General features: G+C 42.7%; 1 protein-coding gene across 1 annotated transcript in view; it reads left to right on the top strand.

The window, feature by feature from the left end:
• The window catches only part of LOC104294564 (FRAS1-related extracellular matrix protein 2-like), a gene marked incomplete at its 5' end in the record, with an annotated part of 63,811 nt that extends 48,737 nt beyond the window's left edge, over positions 1–15,074 (top strand). Inside the window, 13 exon segments of the mRNA XM_009894178.1 lie at positions 145–275; positions 1,951–2,109; positions 3,377–3,680; positions 5,599–5,730; positions 5,887–6,218; positions 7,681–7,873; positions 8,595–8,699; positions 8,955–9,082; positions 10,007–10,141; positions 12,203–12,329; positions 13,374–13,561; positions 13,648–13,803; positions 14,544–15,074. Of these exon segments, the coding sequence (XP_009892480.1) occupies positions 145–275; positions 1,951–2,109; positions 3,377–3,680; positions 5,599–5,730; positions 5,887–6,218; positions 7,681–7,873; positions 8,595–8,699; positions 8,955–9,082; positions 10,007–10,141; positions 12,203–12,329; positions 13,374–13,561; positions 13,648–13,803; positions 14,544–15,074 (2,621 nt within the window).
• Positions 15,075–17,111: the final 2,037 nt, after the last annotated feature.

Genomic DNA, 17,111 nt, shown 5'->3' with positions numbered 1-17,111 from the left:
AGCTCAGTCTACTAGTACATTTTACTTTGAGCAAAAACATGTTATTGCAACAGAATATGATACTTTAACAAAGTACTTGTCAAAGAAAACAATTGTTTGGCTCTTGATTTTGCATTAATTTGTTGGTTGTTTGTTTTTAATCAGATATTGAATTCAGAGAAGGAGAAACTGAGCATTTTGTTGAAGTAGAGATTCTGTATGATGGCATAAGAGAAATGAGAGAAGCATTTACTGTCCATCTGAAAGCTGATGAGAACATGGTAGCAGAGACACAGGTAACCACTGTTGATAACAAAAGTTGCCATTTGTAATTATATTTTTTTTATTTGTATAAAAACATCTAAAAAACCATGTACACACAGTGTGCATAACAGCTCTGTGGCTAGTTTGGTGCATACCTGTCTAAATACTGGTATAAATTAGCTATAAATCCACACACACTGAACAAAGTCTAGAAGCATTGAATGACAAATTTTATCTGTGAGCCACTATATGCTTCACAGAGAGTTTGGCAGTGGAGAGCTCTCATTCTTTCCAAGTTATTGGTATACACCTTAGGAAAGTCTAGTGCACTAACTGGCTTTTTGAAACCTCTTCTAACTTTTCCCATTACATCAAAAGATTTAAAAATATTTAAAAAGAAAGCAAGAAGCTGTGATTGGCAGGTTTGTTTTTTTTTTTATATTAATAGTGTCTCTGTCTGCCAGAGACCCAGTACAAAGGAGAAGACTGCATTGGTCCCTCTCTAAACATGTGTGGAGAGATGTGGCAGCAGCAGCTGCAGTCATGCTGTGGTGCTCTGATCAGTGCTCTGCATCACTTCATGTGCCCAAGCACAGCTCCACAAGGCCTTCTCACACATCCCATGGTAGGAGATCTGTGGGCAGGGAGGAAGGCGTGAATGGGGGCGGATGGGCTTGGATTTGTCTCCCATTTCTTCCTTTATTTTGGTGAAGCAGAGGAGAACACAGCAAGTGTTAGAGCTACTACAGTTCTGAAGAGCACTGCCTGCCATTTTGGGCTATGTTTAAGATCTAATTTGACTCAAACATAAGGAACTTCTTACTTCAATACTTACTTCAATACTATATACTGTAAATTACTACCTGCAGAGGAACTATGGCCCTGGGATCCACTACATCATGTATATTATACCTTGATGAATTTGTAGGCCACTATTTTAAAAACAGAGGCTCTAAAGTTAATACACAGTCTTTATACTTAAGTTGGTAAAAACCTAAACTGGCTGTCACGTGAGACCAAATTGATGAGTAGACTGAAGCTACTTACATGGTTTCTGGAATTAGTTTAGGAGAGTCTGGTGGTTTGGTTTTGTATTTTATGCTTGTGGCAAGGTTTTGGTGGCGTGGATGAGACAGGAGTGAAGTTGAGCACGGGAAAATGAAGAGGAAAGGTGGTGTTTTAATGTTTGTCTTTGTTTCTTACTACGCAAATCTACTTTAATTGGCAATAAATTAAATTAATTTTCCTCGAGTCCAGGTGTGTTTTGCCCATTAGAATAATTGGTAAGCAATCTCTTTAATTTTAGCTGGACCCACGAGCTTTCTCATCCTATTTACTCGTCCTGCCATGCTGAAGATGCTGGGGAGTGAGTGAGTAATCGGGTGGGTGTTTGACTATTTGCCAAGGCTAACTTCTTTTATTTTAAGAAAAATTGGAATATTTTTATCCCCATTTTCCTAGTGTTTGGGGAAATAATTCTTCCTTAGTTTTTAGCTAGTTGCTGGGAAACAGGTTTTAAGTGGAAAACCTCTAAAAATCACGGGGGAAGTGAATCTTCTTTAATACAAATTACCATTTTATCAAAGAATCCTGGGTAAAACCAGAATGAGCTTGGTAGCAGAAATTAAGTTGCAGGCACTACTTCTCTTTCTCTCTCTGTTCCTTATTTTCAGCAGTATACGTAACCTTCTCTCTCACTCAACACAGATGAGTAAAGCCATTGTGTACATTGAAGAAATGGACAGTGTTGCAGACGTGACATTTCCTGCTGTGCCCCAGGTTGTCTCACTTCTCATGTATGATGATACTGCTAAAAGCAAAGAGAATCCATACCCTCCAACTGGCTATCCTGTTGTCTGTGTAACGGTAAGGCTTGTTTCTGCATGCTTTTGTCCAAATTATTCCATGCTCTGGACCATGTTAGAAAATTGAAAAAGTATTTGATTGTGGAAAATTAAAACTAAAAGCAGCAGGCTGCTGCTGCTGCGTCAGAGGCACTTGCCATACGTCTTTCTGCTGACTTAGCTCAGAGAACGAGAGCTTCCAAGAGGGGGTCACTAACACCCCTAACCTGTGACAGCTCTTTCTGCAGTGAGTGTTTCTTACTGACCTAAATAGGTCTTTGGTACTGGGCCGTGCTGTCAAACTAATAACCAGTTCCAGGGGATGACTGGGACACATGGAATTAGGGCCAGAAAAATAGAGATTTCTAAACCTGAAGCTGGGCAGGCAGGAAGGTGAGTAGGAGGTAAGCGCTGCCCAAAATAGGTCTGTGGCTGGCCATACAGAGCTTTCCAGAAACAGTTCGCATCCTGGGCTTTGTGAGCAGAGCTGTGCCATGAGCAGCTGAGCAGCAGATTTTACCAAAGTTGACTGAACAGCCTCTGGTATCAGCCATCTGTCCCATCTGCAGGAGACTGCTCTCACAGACAGAGCTGGCAGAGGGACATGTACTAGTGTGCCTGCTGCTTCTGTGTAAAGTCAGGTGTTTTAAGCTGTTGATCAAGGATAATTCTGAGGGAAAGAAAGAAAAAAAAAAAAAAAAGCTGAGTTTTGCACTAGCAAAAAGCACACATGCATCTTCACGCCTGCTTGCTTCTGTTGTGGGAGCAGCAACAGACGGCTGGGAAGGGTGCAGTTGTAACTTGGCTGCTCTTTGCCAGGGATGTATGAATTCAGACCATTCATTTTATGTTTCTAACAATTTCTAATCTATTAGAGTGGTTTTACACTGGGATTTTTCAAGCTAGGGTGTCTGAATTAGGGAGAACTGTCTTTGATGTCGTCAAATAAGAGTTGAGTTTTTGTAGTTAACACTAGCATTTTCCAGGTTTGCATGGTCAGAGGTGACACATGAATTGTAACAGCAACTCACTGCCATCTGGGGTTTGTTTTTTTGCTTGTTTATTCTTGTTTTCAATTAAAAAAAAACAAACATGGCATTGATTCATGTTCCCTCAATTAAGGGGAAAATAGTGTGCCTGCCTGACAGTCTTATTTTGCTGATAGAGTTTTAGTAATAAGCACAGTACTGTTAGAATTATGCTTAACAGTTTTCTTGCCTGGAGCAAGAAAGATAACCTGGAGTAAGAATAGATAACCCCCTTTATTTTGTGTAAATACCAACCTGTAGGCATGCAATCCCAAGTATTCAGACTACGACAAAACCGGATCCATCTGCGCCATGGAAAAAATCAATGATACTCTGACCCTGTACCGCTGGCTTGTCAGTGCTCCAAGTGGGAGTGATGGTGTCACCAGCCCGATGAGGGAAGTGGACTCCAACACTTTTTTTACCAGCACCAAATCCATCTCCCTGGATTCTATATACTTCCAGGCAGGCTCCAGGCTTCAGTGTGCAGCTCGAGCTGTGAATGCCAATGGTGATGCAGGTCTGGAGCTGCTAAGTCCAATTTATACAGTGGATAGAGAGGAAGGTAAGTTGTTAATGATGGGAATTTGATAGCCTTTCTTGGGGAAAGATGAGGTAGTGTTTGCAGGTGACGGTGGTCTGCTATAGGGTGTTTTGTTTTAGAGTATGTGCTTGTATATTAGTCTTTTTTTCATACCCACATAGGACTTGCCAGTGAAAGGCAAAAGCATCTTGTAATCATCTCATCAAATCTGGTATTTCAAGAGTTTTCTCCAGTCATAGGTCATGTGTAAAGATTGGTGGGTGTAAGGTGATAACCAGTTTTTATACCTAATTTGAGTAGTGAGTAGAGCAGAATTTGACTCCCCCAGGCTTGGGTCCTTTGCCTTTCTCAATATACGTATTTCAAATACACCTTTATTTCCATGTGGTTTTAGTTTAAACAACACCGCTACTGACACTGAAAGCAGATTGTAAGTGTATTGAATTTGATGTTGTCTAAAGACCTGCAGACTAAAGACAGTTTAAAAAAAAAAAAAAGACAGCTGGAAAAGGGTGGGGGCATGAAATCCATATGGAAATTCAGATATTGCAACACTGCATGCATAACTCTGCTGAGAACTTAGGATGTGCCTCAGAAGGTAAGGGGACATCCTAATTCTAAGTTTAGCCCACATCCTCCAGGTTTCTTAACTGTGATCCGTATCTAGTTAGTGACTAGAACAGTTACTTGGGAGTTGCTTTGAACTCATATTCTGCCCAAATTAAAGCAGAAGTCTGACTTTACTGCATCTCAGGATTCAAGGGGCCAAAATTTTGGGTGCTAGGGGGTGACTATTCTCCGTCTCTTTAGACTAAAATGTTTCATTTAGGCTCTTTAATTAAATATTCACTGGGTGAGAGAAGCACTAGCTCACTGACTATGCTGTGCTTCCTCAGCTCTCTTTTGTGTGCAGTTCAGTTCCTCTGCTACATCTCCTCTGCTATATGGAGTCCTTCACCTCCATCTCCTCCAGCTGCAGTGCAAAACCCCTGGGTAGGATTGAACTATGTGGGAAGAACTGGAAAAGTTCTGTGTCACCAGGGTATGAGGGATGGTCCTGTTGTAGTCACAGCAGCCTGTCGACAAGACAAGACAAGGCTTGTGGATAGAGGCAGTATTTTTTGTTAAGATCACAAGCTGGGGAAGGAAGGGAAGCTTTTGGACACCCAATCCAGACTGAAATCCGTCAAAGTTTTAGGCAGTTGTGTTCATGCTCAGTGGCTGAAAAGTAGCTCCCTTGAGACTTTCCTTCATTAGGAAGTTAGGCAATAGCCTGTGAAGTTTTCAAAGTTCCCTGAGGCTCCTAAGTATTAGATTTATAGGGCTAAAGTGGTGATTATGCATTATAATCTGTGGATTTACCACTATGCTCCTAAAGTGCCGGTTCTTTGTGTAATTTAGTCAGAAATGACCTTTGGCTCAGTCATACACAGAAAGAGAAAACCTGAAATACCAGTGTAAGTGATGGACCGCACAGCAGCACGGCACAGACTCCCCCTATGTATTTTAGTTAGCTGTTGTCTGCAAGATATTGGCTCCCCTCAGGCAGCCTGGGTTTTGCAGCAAGAGCTCAGGTGTGGTTGCGAACCACACTGTCCTTCACCTCAGCAAGCGATTGCTGCCAAGGTAAATGCTGGTGTAAAGTTGCCATTTCCCCATTTCTAGGGAGGAAGAGCAAATCCTTATCAGGAAGAGGTTGGCTTCCTCAACCGCTGCTTGGCACTGATAGGTTTCCATACTGCTACCCTTGCCTTTCTGGAAAAAGACCTCTTGACTCTAGGGGTTAGACCAGGCAGCGTGTGAGGAACTCCCTAATTAGCGTCTTGATGTTTCTGTATTTTTCTGACCTAGCTTTACAGACAGACATCTCCAAGCTGCTTAACACAGATATGACACAGTTTAGCAGGCATCTCACAATCTGTCTTTTCCCTTTGCTCAGGTCTTTGCCAGCCTCGCATCCCAGGAACAGTAGGAGCAGAACCTTTCTCAGCTAAAATTCGCTACACGGGTCCAGGGGATCCTGACCATCCTAATCTGGTCCGAATAACAGTCACAATGCCCCATATGGATGGTAAGCATCAAGTGGTGAGAGTAAACATTTTCCCAACAGAGAGTAAACAGTTTCCCAACTCCAGCTCTAAAAATATGCTCACGAGCAGTTAATGAATACTTCATTTGCTCTTTTCCTTTCAGGCTGTTAATGGGTCATGTGACATTTATGTTTCAGGAATGTTGCCAGTTATCTCCACACGCCCTTTATCCAACTTTGAGCTAACACTTAGCCCAGATGGCACTCGTGTGGGACACCACAAGTGCTCCAACCTACTGGACTATAATGAGATCCAGACCAAACATGGGTTTATTACAGAGGAAACTAAGAACCCCAAAGTGATTGGAGAAATGTCACCTTACCAGTACAGCAGTGCTCTGCGGTCTGCCAAAACCTTGCGTTTCTACCAGAATCTCAACCTTGAGGCTTGCCTTTGGGAGTTCAACAGTTACTACGATATGTCTGAGCTGCTAACAGAATGCAGTGGCTCCATTGGCACAGATGGGCAGGTATGTGGCACTGAAGTGCCTTTCTCTCTCAACGGTAAGCTTTGGAAGCGCGAGTCCAACAGAAACCGTCACTAAGGATTGCATGAGAAAGGATTGAGTCACTGTGCAGGCAGTTTGATATGTGTTCCCTTAGCACAAATAGTTTTAGAAGTACAGATTTGTTCCTTTGAACTGTATTTCTGTGTACAGGCATGATTCATCTTTGCGGTAATTGAGCGCAGCTTATTACATTGCGCTTGCTCCTAATCTGGATTTTAGAACCTATGTTTTTTGACTCAAAGGGCTCTTCCAAGCTGTGTATATGCTTGTGCTGTCATCCAAAGCTCATGTAGCAGCATATTCAAAGAAGAGGCTACAATTTTATTGCCTTATAGAAGTAAACCGTGTGTGTAAAGTATATTATTGCCATAATATTGCCATATTGTTATTGCTAGTTACTACTGGAAGTCTGTTCTAAGGCTACATTAAAAAAAATGCTTTTTTACAAAAAAACCCCAAAACAATACACTTTTATAATTGGAAGCTCTAATTTAGGTTTACAGCATTTGGACTTGAGATTTTATAAATAGAAGCTTGGTTGATAAGGAACAAACACATAATTTTCCTGAGTAAAACAGGCCATCGTTCCAGGTCTTTGATATGAATTACATCAATGTCGATCACAGAGCAGGCACGGTGGCTCCCCTGTGCAGTGTCTGACAGCACATTGCGTTTACTTGGAAAATAACCCAAAGCACAAGTGCCCTACAGCAATTGAACTTACAATAGAGGAAATTCCAGGGGGGTTTAGAGCCCCTCTGCTGACTCCACCATGAATCAGCCTTGGCTCAGCAGCTTGATGCTTTCCCATTCCATAGGTGCTCAACTGTTACCTTCTCAATTGATGCTCAGTGGCCAAATAAGATTTATTTATCTAATTCATTATCTGCTTGGCTGCCCATTCCGGTTGCTTGTTGGTTGCTTGGTAGAGAGAGACCTTCTTAACTCAGTTTATAATTTTAAATTGCAGTGTTTCAGGGTGCCATAATCCATCGAGTTCAATCTATTGTAAAGGTAGGTGTTACTTACAGGACTCATGTCTAAATTTGTGTTTAATTTCTGAATGCCTAAGGAATCTGGTGTTTCTGATCTGGAATTTTAATTTAGGCCACCTTAAATTTCTATGGAGTTTCTTTTGAAGGCTTTTTTTTTAATTCCAAGATAAAACAAAATCACAGAGGGTCTTCATTTTCGGAGGTATGAACCCTGTTATGTCAAACTGGCAAAGATTTGAGGACACTATCAAGTGAGGTGGTTTGCAGCACCTGAAATAATAGTGGTGTCAGTAACAGATGAAAAATGTTCCCGTGCAGGTTTTTTTTCTTAGGTTTAAAGAGTGCGGTTGATGAGAATGCAAGGTTGGCAGTGAAAGTAATTTTGTTTCAGGTTGCATGCAGTAACCTGGTGCCTCATTGTTTTTCAGGTCTTAAATCTGGTGCAGTCGTATGTAACTCTACGAGTGCCTCTCTATGTCTCCTATGTCTTCCACTCCCCAGCTGCCATTGGTGGCTGGCAACATTTTGATTTGCAGTCTGAACTGAGACTCACCTTTGTGTACGACACAGCTATCCTGTGGAAAGATGGGATAGGCAGCCCTCCTGAAGCAGAGCTCCAAGGTGAGCTGTTTCAGATGCCGTCGTGTCTAAACTCCATCCTATTCAATATTCTTATGATGGGGGATGTGTGGTCAGTAACTCGATGCTTTTTAGCCTTGGGAATCTCAAAAGCAGTAATAGCATGCTGACTCCCTCAGTTAAAACACCCACCCAAAGGACTAAACCAGATGTTGTGAATCTTCCTTCAACTGCATGCTGCTTTTAATCTATAAAAAATGAGACAAATTAATGCACAGACCAACTATAAAGCAGATGTTCTTATGGAGAGATGGACTCCAGTGCTGAATTGGTACGCAGTTACAGGGCAACAGAAGCACTTACATAGCCCTGTGCAGGGGAAGTGCCTGCGAAAGGGACCTCAGTGGAGCGAGCAGCCTTGGTGTCCATGTGACAAAAAGTCCCAGACCCCTTCTTTCTCCTCCCTGCGCTCTGTTATAGCAGCATATGTGAGTCTGGTCTTATGTCAGGAAAAGGGAAAAAAAATCTGCCATAACGGATTGAACCATTAGCAGGTGTAAATGAGTGGATTTCTTCTGCAGTTGATGGGTTTGGAGATCTGTCTCAAAACAGTCAATGTGACAGGGTTTAATATCTATGAAGAGCACCAGGGTTTAGGTGAAGCGTTTCAGATCTCCAGATGCAGAAAATATATGAGGAGCCTTCCTTTAAAAACGCACTCGGGAAATGTTGCTGGTAAAGTCATTGGCTTTTTCCTCCCTAGGCTCCCTCTATCCCACGAGTATGCGGATCAATGATGAAGGGCGACTAGTGGTGAACTTCCGAACAGAGATTCGGTTCCAGGGCCAGCTAGTGATGTCCCACCCAGGTGCGTACCCAGCCTGTCCACCTGTGATAGCCAGAGTATCTGTCGTGCTGTCTGCCTTGCAGGGGAGAAAGGTATCTCAGTAACGGGTCTGTCTCAGTGTAGAAGGGGGATAAGTAACTGAGGCATTTCCTTTCCTGGGGTGTAAGTCAATTTCATTCCATTCTCTTGCTTCTTTGCTTTTGTGTGCTGATTTTATACCATGCCAGGCATCAGTATTAATTCTGGCAAATTATAATTTGCCTTTTATTCTTTCAGGAACGTCCCTGGTGTCAATGGTGATGTCTGCTGACCACCCTGGCCTCACGTTTACGCTCACTCTGTTACGAAGCGAGCCGACCTTCCACCAGCCTGTGCAGCAGTGGAGTTTTATCTCCGACTATGCTGTGAGTTTGCATTCAGACTTGAACTTAGGGAAGCAAAGGGAATGTCAGTTTTTAACATGCTCTCCATGCAGTTGTCAGCACTATAAAATCAGTAAGCATCAACTCATTTGGATGTAATCATGTATTTTCATCACCTAATGAACAGTCAGAAGTCCCTGGTGTCCCTGGAGCTTGAGTCCAGAGGCTTGAACCCGTGTTCCTGCAAGCGCTAGCTGGCGCCGTTCATTGAGCAGGCCCATACTGGGGCTGTGGCCTGGCTTGAAGAATTCGTCTTACCGTTATCTCCTTGGCATTGCCAGGAAACTGTGATCCAGAAGTTGCTGCTGCTGTTCTGAGAAGCTGGATTGTTCCCCACATGTGGCAAAGCTGCTTAGCTCCTGCTGAGCTCAGGAGTCAGTGGGAACTACTGTGGCCCCAAAGCCTGTGCCTCTAATAGCTCAGAAAAGGCTTGCTTAAAAGTGTCTTGCTTCTCTGAGAGGGACACAGCCCAGTTACTCAGGTCTTGCTGCACTGGCAGGAAAGGAGCCATTTGCATTCACTAAAACTCCAGCCAAAATCATCTCTTCAGAGATTTAGTATGTTAGATTTGGACATTGACGTGTTTGATTCCCACCACCACCGCGGCAAGGTCAGTCCCTCAAAGGCCTGATAGCAGGTGTTCTGCGTGAGTCCTCGTTTCACAGAAAAGCAGAGGAGAGACAGCATGTGTCAGTGCCTTCCCTATGCTGCTGAAGCGTGTTGACGGTGTTGCTGCACACACTTCCTGCATGAGGTAAAGCACTATGATCATGAACAGCAATGTCCAAGTTTGTGAAAGTGTTTAGGATGCTGCTGGGAATTCAGCTTGGCCTCAGGGGCAATGTGAGCTGAAACAGTCATTGTTCAGAGACTGGAGGAACACTCATTTCTCTCATCTTTTCCCAGGTACGAGATTACTCAGGTACTTACACTGTGAAATTCATCCCGTGCACGGCTGCGCCTGGTCAGCAATATGCCCTTCCTGTCATCTGCAACCCACGGGACCCAATTGCATTTGATATGGACATCAGGTTCCAACAGGTACACCATTTTGCTTAGGACTTATACATTTTTCTGTGAAGCCTCATGGGCAAAACCAGCCAAAAGCAAATTCAGGCTGAAAGGCTGGTGTTCTGTAACCACTGAAAGAGAGGTTCTGGCATAGGCCATCCAGTGCCAGTTGTCAAGAGAAAATCGTGGAGTATTTCAGATGCCTTCAGAAGGAGTTTTACAGGGCTTGTAGATTGCTCTAGATCTCATCTTCTCAGGTGAAATAAAATCAAACTAAATTTTTTTCCCCAGTAATTAAAATCTTATTTTTCCATTTATTTACCTCATAGCCCAGCCTATTCACAAGTACTTTGCTGCTTTGTCTCAGGAGGGCGGGGGCCGAAGGGGGAAGGAATTTTAGTTCTAAGCAAGATTGTTTTCAAAAGTAACTTGTAGTCCTGAGGTTGATTTTTTTAAAACTGAGATTCAATGTAATAGAATTGTATCAAGTAGTGGGAAACACTTAATTCAGAGTTAGTGTGACATTGTGATAAGTTTCCTGTATATGCTAAAGAAAAAAAAAAAAGCAGTCCATCTAGTAGCAGTATCTTACTATTGTGGACTGTTACAAAGACCACGTTTTCTCTTGCAGTTAGCTTGAGGAATGACTTGGAGACTAATGCATTTGGAGACCAAGGGCTCCGAGTCTGACACTGAACTTCCAGTGAACACACCAAACTTTTTAAAACCTCTTAATGTAACACTGCATCCTTCAGTCAATACATAAAAAATGACCTGATTTTTTTTTTTCCCCCAAAAAAACGTACTGAATGCCTCAGAGGCCTTGTCAGTGTCAGTCAGGGCTGTTGAGCCCTTTTGACCATTAGAACTGCTCTTTAGCCTTCTGCTTTGTTATCTGGTTGCTTGGCGTGTGTGACAAGTGTGGAGACAACTGTAGTACGTGCAAATTAACTGAATGTTTCTGTCTTGTTTGCTCAAACAATTGGTGTTGAATTTGATTTAAAGATCCAGCTTCAGCAATAATCTTTCTGCTGCCACCGTGTAGCGCAGGACATGAATGCTACACAAGAAGAGGAAAATGATTTGATGAGGAAGGAAATAACTGGGGTTGTGGTGGCATTTGTGTATTAAGTTAATTTTGCGCTTCTGTGTATATAATCACACCCTTATGACTGTTACCCCTAGATGCTGGGTTTATTGTGGTCAACAAGATTAATAGTGGCGTGAGGCAGTTTAGTTCTTTACCTTAGTTCTGTGTCGGAGAGCCATTCCCCTTCTGTTCCCCTCTACATTTTCCTGCCGTGACACGTGTGGTGGGTCTCGCAGTGCTCCGGACTGCCGGAGCCACAGGGCAGGCGCAGACCCATGGCCTGGTGCCAGCTTCCTCCACCCGCATGTGCTGGGCTCTGTTGGGCTCCTGCGGCCAAGGGGTGTTTGTGGTGAGGAAGGCAGAAAGCTGGTGGCTGGGAGCGACCTACCGCTGCACCAGAGGAGTTAACCTACTGACAGGGCAACTGCCGTGCTGTCTCCAGGCGTGGGCCATTGGCCAGGTTACTTTTCTGGGCAAATTGCAGGCAGCTTCTAGGTCACGAGTGGAACGTGCAGAGTGCAGCCGGGGGTGAGTAGGGGCAGATGAGGTTTCCCCATCCTGTGCTCGTTGGTTCGAATACGCGGATTGGTGTTCAGAGTAGGGGAAGTGAGTTGGTGTTGAGCTAGGTGCTGGTCCTGATCTAGTTTTATTGGCCTCTTGCCCACAGCCTTGTTCTCCGGGCAACTTTTGCAAGTGTCGCTGAAAAGATACGTTCCTGTCCTGTATCTGTGGAAACAGATACCTTTTGCTGTTTTAGTAAGCAACGTTGAAATATAAAGCACTACAGTTGTGTATTTTTAATGGTTCGTGATGAGAAGCACAACAGGAGGTTTATGTATGTATGTATGTATGTATGCGTGTAGGAGTGATTCTTATAAATGCCGTGTACTGCTTCAAGGTTTGATCAGCACATCACTGCTATGGCAATGGTGTACAATCATCGTTGTAAAGCTACAACCAAGACATTTATTTTTATCATTTAATTCCACTATTCCCCACAGGTCAGTGACCCAGTGGCAGCAGAGTTCAGTCTAAACACTCAAATGTTTCTGCTGTCTAAAAAGGAGCTTTGGATATCTGACGGATCAATGGGATTTGGAGAAGGAGCTGACGTAGCCTTTAGCAAAGGTAAAAATTCAATTGTATATTCAACATATTATGAAAGCTAAAATGGAACCACTTTTAACAAGAGCTGAATATGTATTTTACTAGTTTTATAACCCCTACATGGTCTATGTATGTCCACTGCAGAAAAGTACATTACAGAAGCACTAAAATATTATGCCTTTTATTCTGTTTATGGGCTCTGAGAGGAAAAGCATTCCAGAGGTAGGTGCAGAATTTAGGTGCATATATCTGAAACTGCAGTTCTGAAAACTCTTGCTAAGTTACTGCGTAATCACATATTCCCCTCACTCTGGTTGTTTTGCTTTGAACCTGCCCACACTAGAACTTTATGCCCCATTTTGAGGGAGCTAAGTTATTTCAGTGCTTGGGTTATTCTAGTCAGAGATGCAGGAATTGAATACTCGTACACCTGAGGCTCCTTGACTTGGTCATGCAGCTGTTCTCAATTGCAGGCTGGATGCACAACAACTGCAGCTGGTTTCAGCCAAACTGCTCAGACTCATTCTTGATATTTTTTTTTATTTTTTTTTTTTGAGTTCTGGCCCAGGGCAGGTGCTCTCACACACTGTACCCGCTCACTGACTGGAGCCATTACAAGATTCCAAAGGAAACTCCTGGTAATGGCAGTATTGGACCAGAAATAATTTTGGTTTTAATTGATCCCTTATCTGAGTCTCCAGTTTGAAACCCAAATGTCCTGTTAAGAATTTTATTTTACTTGATATAATGTTATAAGGTTGGATAGTTTCTTATACACGAATATGGATTGCCCTCTAGTGAAGACAAGGGAAAAGCTTGCTTAAAAAAAGAGCTGCACTATAAGAACCACATGTCGGTACGAATTGTAACAGAAAATAAGACTAAAGCCCATGATAAATTAGTAGTAACATGGAACATCCTGTCTTCACGTGCAAAGGGAAATACACTTAAAGCTGGATAACTCCTGCCCTGACAATTTTTAAGAGCAATGGTTTGGTAATGACTTGATTTTAATAATTTTAAATTGGCTGGTATAATGTAAAATGTGTTAATCTGCTTTTCTAGGATCTGAAATCTATGGCCGAGTGATGGTGGATCCAGTTCAGAATCTCGGTGACTCCTTCAGCTGCAACATCGAGAAGGTGTTCCTTTGCACTGGTGCCGATGGGTACGTGCCCAAATACAGCCCAGGCAACGCGGAATACGGATGTCTGGCTGACTCGCCCTCCCTCTTGTACAGATTCAAGATCCTGGTACGTAAACGAAGAGTTACGTAGCGTGCATTTTCAGATCCCTGATTTCCATCTAAGTCTGGAAATACTAAACGTACTTCCTTTAGGATAAAGCTCAACCTGAGACACAAGCAAGAGCCTTTGGAAACCTGGAGTTTCACGCTACATTAGCAGCTGATCACGCAGATGCTTTTCCTCTAGTAAAACAGCCTGGTTCTGATGGTTTCAGCCTGTCATCTGCGCCGCTCTTCTTTTTTTGACAGGTATATTACAGAAATTCTTTCATGCTGAAAGATGACTGGGGTGGAAAAGAGAGCATGCAGGTAATCATGGGCACTATGTCAGTCAGCAACAGGCTTCAGCAACACATTTACTTTGTTCCCTCTCCCTGCCAGTGCAGAAACATCGGCAGCATTGCTTTCTAACCCTGAGCTACCCTTCTGCAGCCTTGCTGTTACCGCAAGACGTGTATGCCTGTGACTGGGAGCAGAAGTCACTGGTTTAGCTTACATGGGGACCTTTTTACATAGGAGGAAACTAAGAAATCAGACTTTATTTTCTTGCAATTGGGGGGGAAGTAATTGGTGGTTTGTATAAAATATGAAATAAAAAAAAAGAGAACTATGCATCCTGCTTTAAGTCAGATTAATTCAAATTCCTGACGTCTTTTTTTTGGTCTCTTGAAGTGGGGTGGTTCTTGTGTAAATTAAGGGTAGCGTTTTGTTAGGTAAATGCAGCAGCCTTTCTGCATTAACACTAGAAAGAAACAGGCTCTCTTAGAACATAGCTTATCTGAGCTACTTCAGCAGTCTTCATTAAGAAAAGATTAATCCTATCTCCAAGTGCCTACTTCTGCCGTTGACTTTAATTAGACATATTTGGCAGCAAACTTGGGACATCTGCCCGGATGAATCTGATGCTTGGTGTTTTCCAGTTTGTAGTAAATGTGCATGAGGGTGTTGTTCGGGTTTTATGTGGTTGGTTGGTTGGTTTTTTTTTTAAGGTGGCAGCTGGCCGAGAATGGTACATTCACGCTATTTACATGGTCCGATCGAAGGAAAATGCACACAGGCACAATGGTAAAAGAAGTCTTGAGTACCACCACGTGTTGTCTGCCACTAATGGAAGAGTTAGCACCACAGCCTTAAATCGCAGCAGAAGAGCCAACCCAGACGTCCCAGTCTTCATGCGAGACATCGGAGCAGATAAAAACAGGGGCACGAATATTCAGCATATTGCTCTTGACCGTTCTGACAAAGCTGTCATCATCCAGAAAGACATGGTCCCAGCTGGCACGCTGCATCACAGGCCAGGTCTGGAAATCACAAGTGGGGACTCCGGAAACAGTTTTGTACATGTTACTGGAGGCGTGACAGGACTGCTCTTTCTGGTCTGCACTGTGCTTATAACTCTTTTTTTGTTGAAGCGGAGGAAACGGCCCTCTGCTGGGAAAACCAAAGCGCCCATCAGCCGCTCCGGCAGCAGCGAGGCTATGACCACACGACACAGCAGCAGCGACAGTTCAGAAGTCTAGCCAATTTCTTGGCTGCTCGTTTTTTAACATGTAATTTCACCAAAAAGCAGCCTCTCAAATCTAGCTCTCGGCTGACTCCTTTGCACAGACCATTGGCTGCTGCGGTTCTAATGCTGGATCAATTACTTGTCATGGGCAGCTATTTCTGACAGGGTTGGTGTGCTACATTCATGCGTGAGTGACTTATTTATGGAATTCAAGCTAGTATGCCATGAATGGCAGTTGGTGCTTTTTTCTTTTTTAAAAAAAAAACAACGTAGTTTTTCTTTAATGTTTTGACTATATGCAGCTGTAAACGTGCCTTATATCCACCACGAAAGGTTGGTGCTTAGAAGGATGCTGGTTTTGGTTACATGTAATAGTATCTAGCTTTCATATAACTGGTTTTGGGGATTTTTGGGTTGTTTTTTTTTTATAATTCTTGCTGGGGAAGGAAGAAGGTAGTAGTATTAGAATGGAAGCTAAGTAATAGACGGTAAGTGTTCTTTTAAATGAGTGATACCAAGAGTTTTGTCTCCAATTTTAATGAGGACCTTGGACATATGGACAGCGGTGGGAGACACACAGGTAAGGCTGTAATTGCAATTATGCGTAAGGAGAGCATTATACGTGATCAATGCAATTAGAATTATATTGTAAAGCCACACTAGAAAAATAGTACGTTAATGCTTAGGCATTAAGTGCTTTCAAACATGATTTAAAAAAGATTCCAGTACTTCAGACCAATACTAATGATCACTTTCCCACGTTGTACAGTAATTGCCCATCTTCCTTTGCTTGATACAGATATTATAGCATCCAAATACGGGCAAATACATCTAAAAGGTACCTTATTGTGCCAGATGGCACCAGCGGAACACACTTGTATCATCTAGAGCAAATACTTTCCTTACGTTTTTTTTTACATCCACTTGAAAAAAGAATCTTCTGTAACTAGTATGATGCCAGTAGGGAGATTAGGTTTAGTTCCTTTTGATTTCAGCATCCTGGCACTTAAGAATTGTTCGCAGAAATGAAATGCTGCTCAGCCATTTAATAAATCTTTCCCATCTGCTTCCTCTAAAGGTTTTTATTTAGGGTAGTTGTTAACAAGTGATCGTGGCTTATTGTGGTTTGGGTTTTTGATGGTGTTTAGGGTTTTGTTTTTGTGAAAAGGCGTGCTTTGCAAAGGGATGCTTTTAAAGGAAGGCTTCAGCATTGCAGCGTTTTAGTTTAGGGTACACCAAGTGTAAGCAGTTGGACTGGTGTCTTCTAGGGTTGCCACGACAATGCAACTTGTAAAGCGCTGTCGAATGGCTATTAACTCTGCTGTACATACGAAGTTCTTTTGACTTTTTGAAGAGCAAAGCATGGTTTCGCAACCTGTTTTCAGCTGCTGTCTGCAAATCAGTCACCTGCAACAAAAAACTCAACTTACGTACTTGTAAGAACTGTACTGCTGTACGTGAAATCTACTTGTGTGAATTCTCAGCTTTTTCTTAAGTCCGGTTTTGCTTAATGCTTAAGCTCCATAAAGCTGATTTTTCTAGGGATGCGTTTCTCCCACTTTAAACGCTGATGCCTTTTGATATGTGTTCTTAAAAGGGACAAAACCAAGCAAAGATTACTTGATGCAAACTAAGCATTTGTTCTGTTTTGCTGGGTTTTTTTCTAGTAAATTCCAAAATTACGCTACAGATGATGGTATTGGGAAACACACGATTTCATCTCAGTCATTATGTGCCAGATACATATGAAGGAAAGGCCAGCGTAGGAAATACCCGTGTGTGGTACAGTTTGACTAGCTCAGTGGACAGTGTGGATTGCCTGACAACTCCAATCTTGCACAGGTTGAGTCAGCACCAGTTCTTTTCACAGTAATCAAGGCTGGCTCTGCATTTACCACAGCTGTTTGGGAGAAGTGGGTTGTTTTATGTATCGTTACATTTTCTGTTCTGACTTGTTGCTGTTTGCCAATAAAAACAATTCTACCATTCTTAGGCCATTCTAATTAAGTACAAACCTCAGCGTGACTGACTGACCTTTCTTCTGGCACAG

This window comes from Charadrius vociferus, unplaced genomic scaffold (assembly GCF_000708025.1).
Source record: "Charadrius vociferus isolate BGI_N301 unplaced genomic scaffold, ASM70802v2 scaffold21, whole genome shotgun sequence".
Lineage (NCBI taxonomy): Eukaryota > Metazoa > Chordata > Aves > Charadriiformes > Charadriidae > Charadrius > Charadrius vociferus.
The sequence above is the reverse complement of the archived record's forward strand: the minus strand, read 5'-3'. Positions and strand labels throughout refer to the sequence as shown.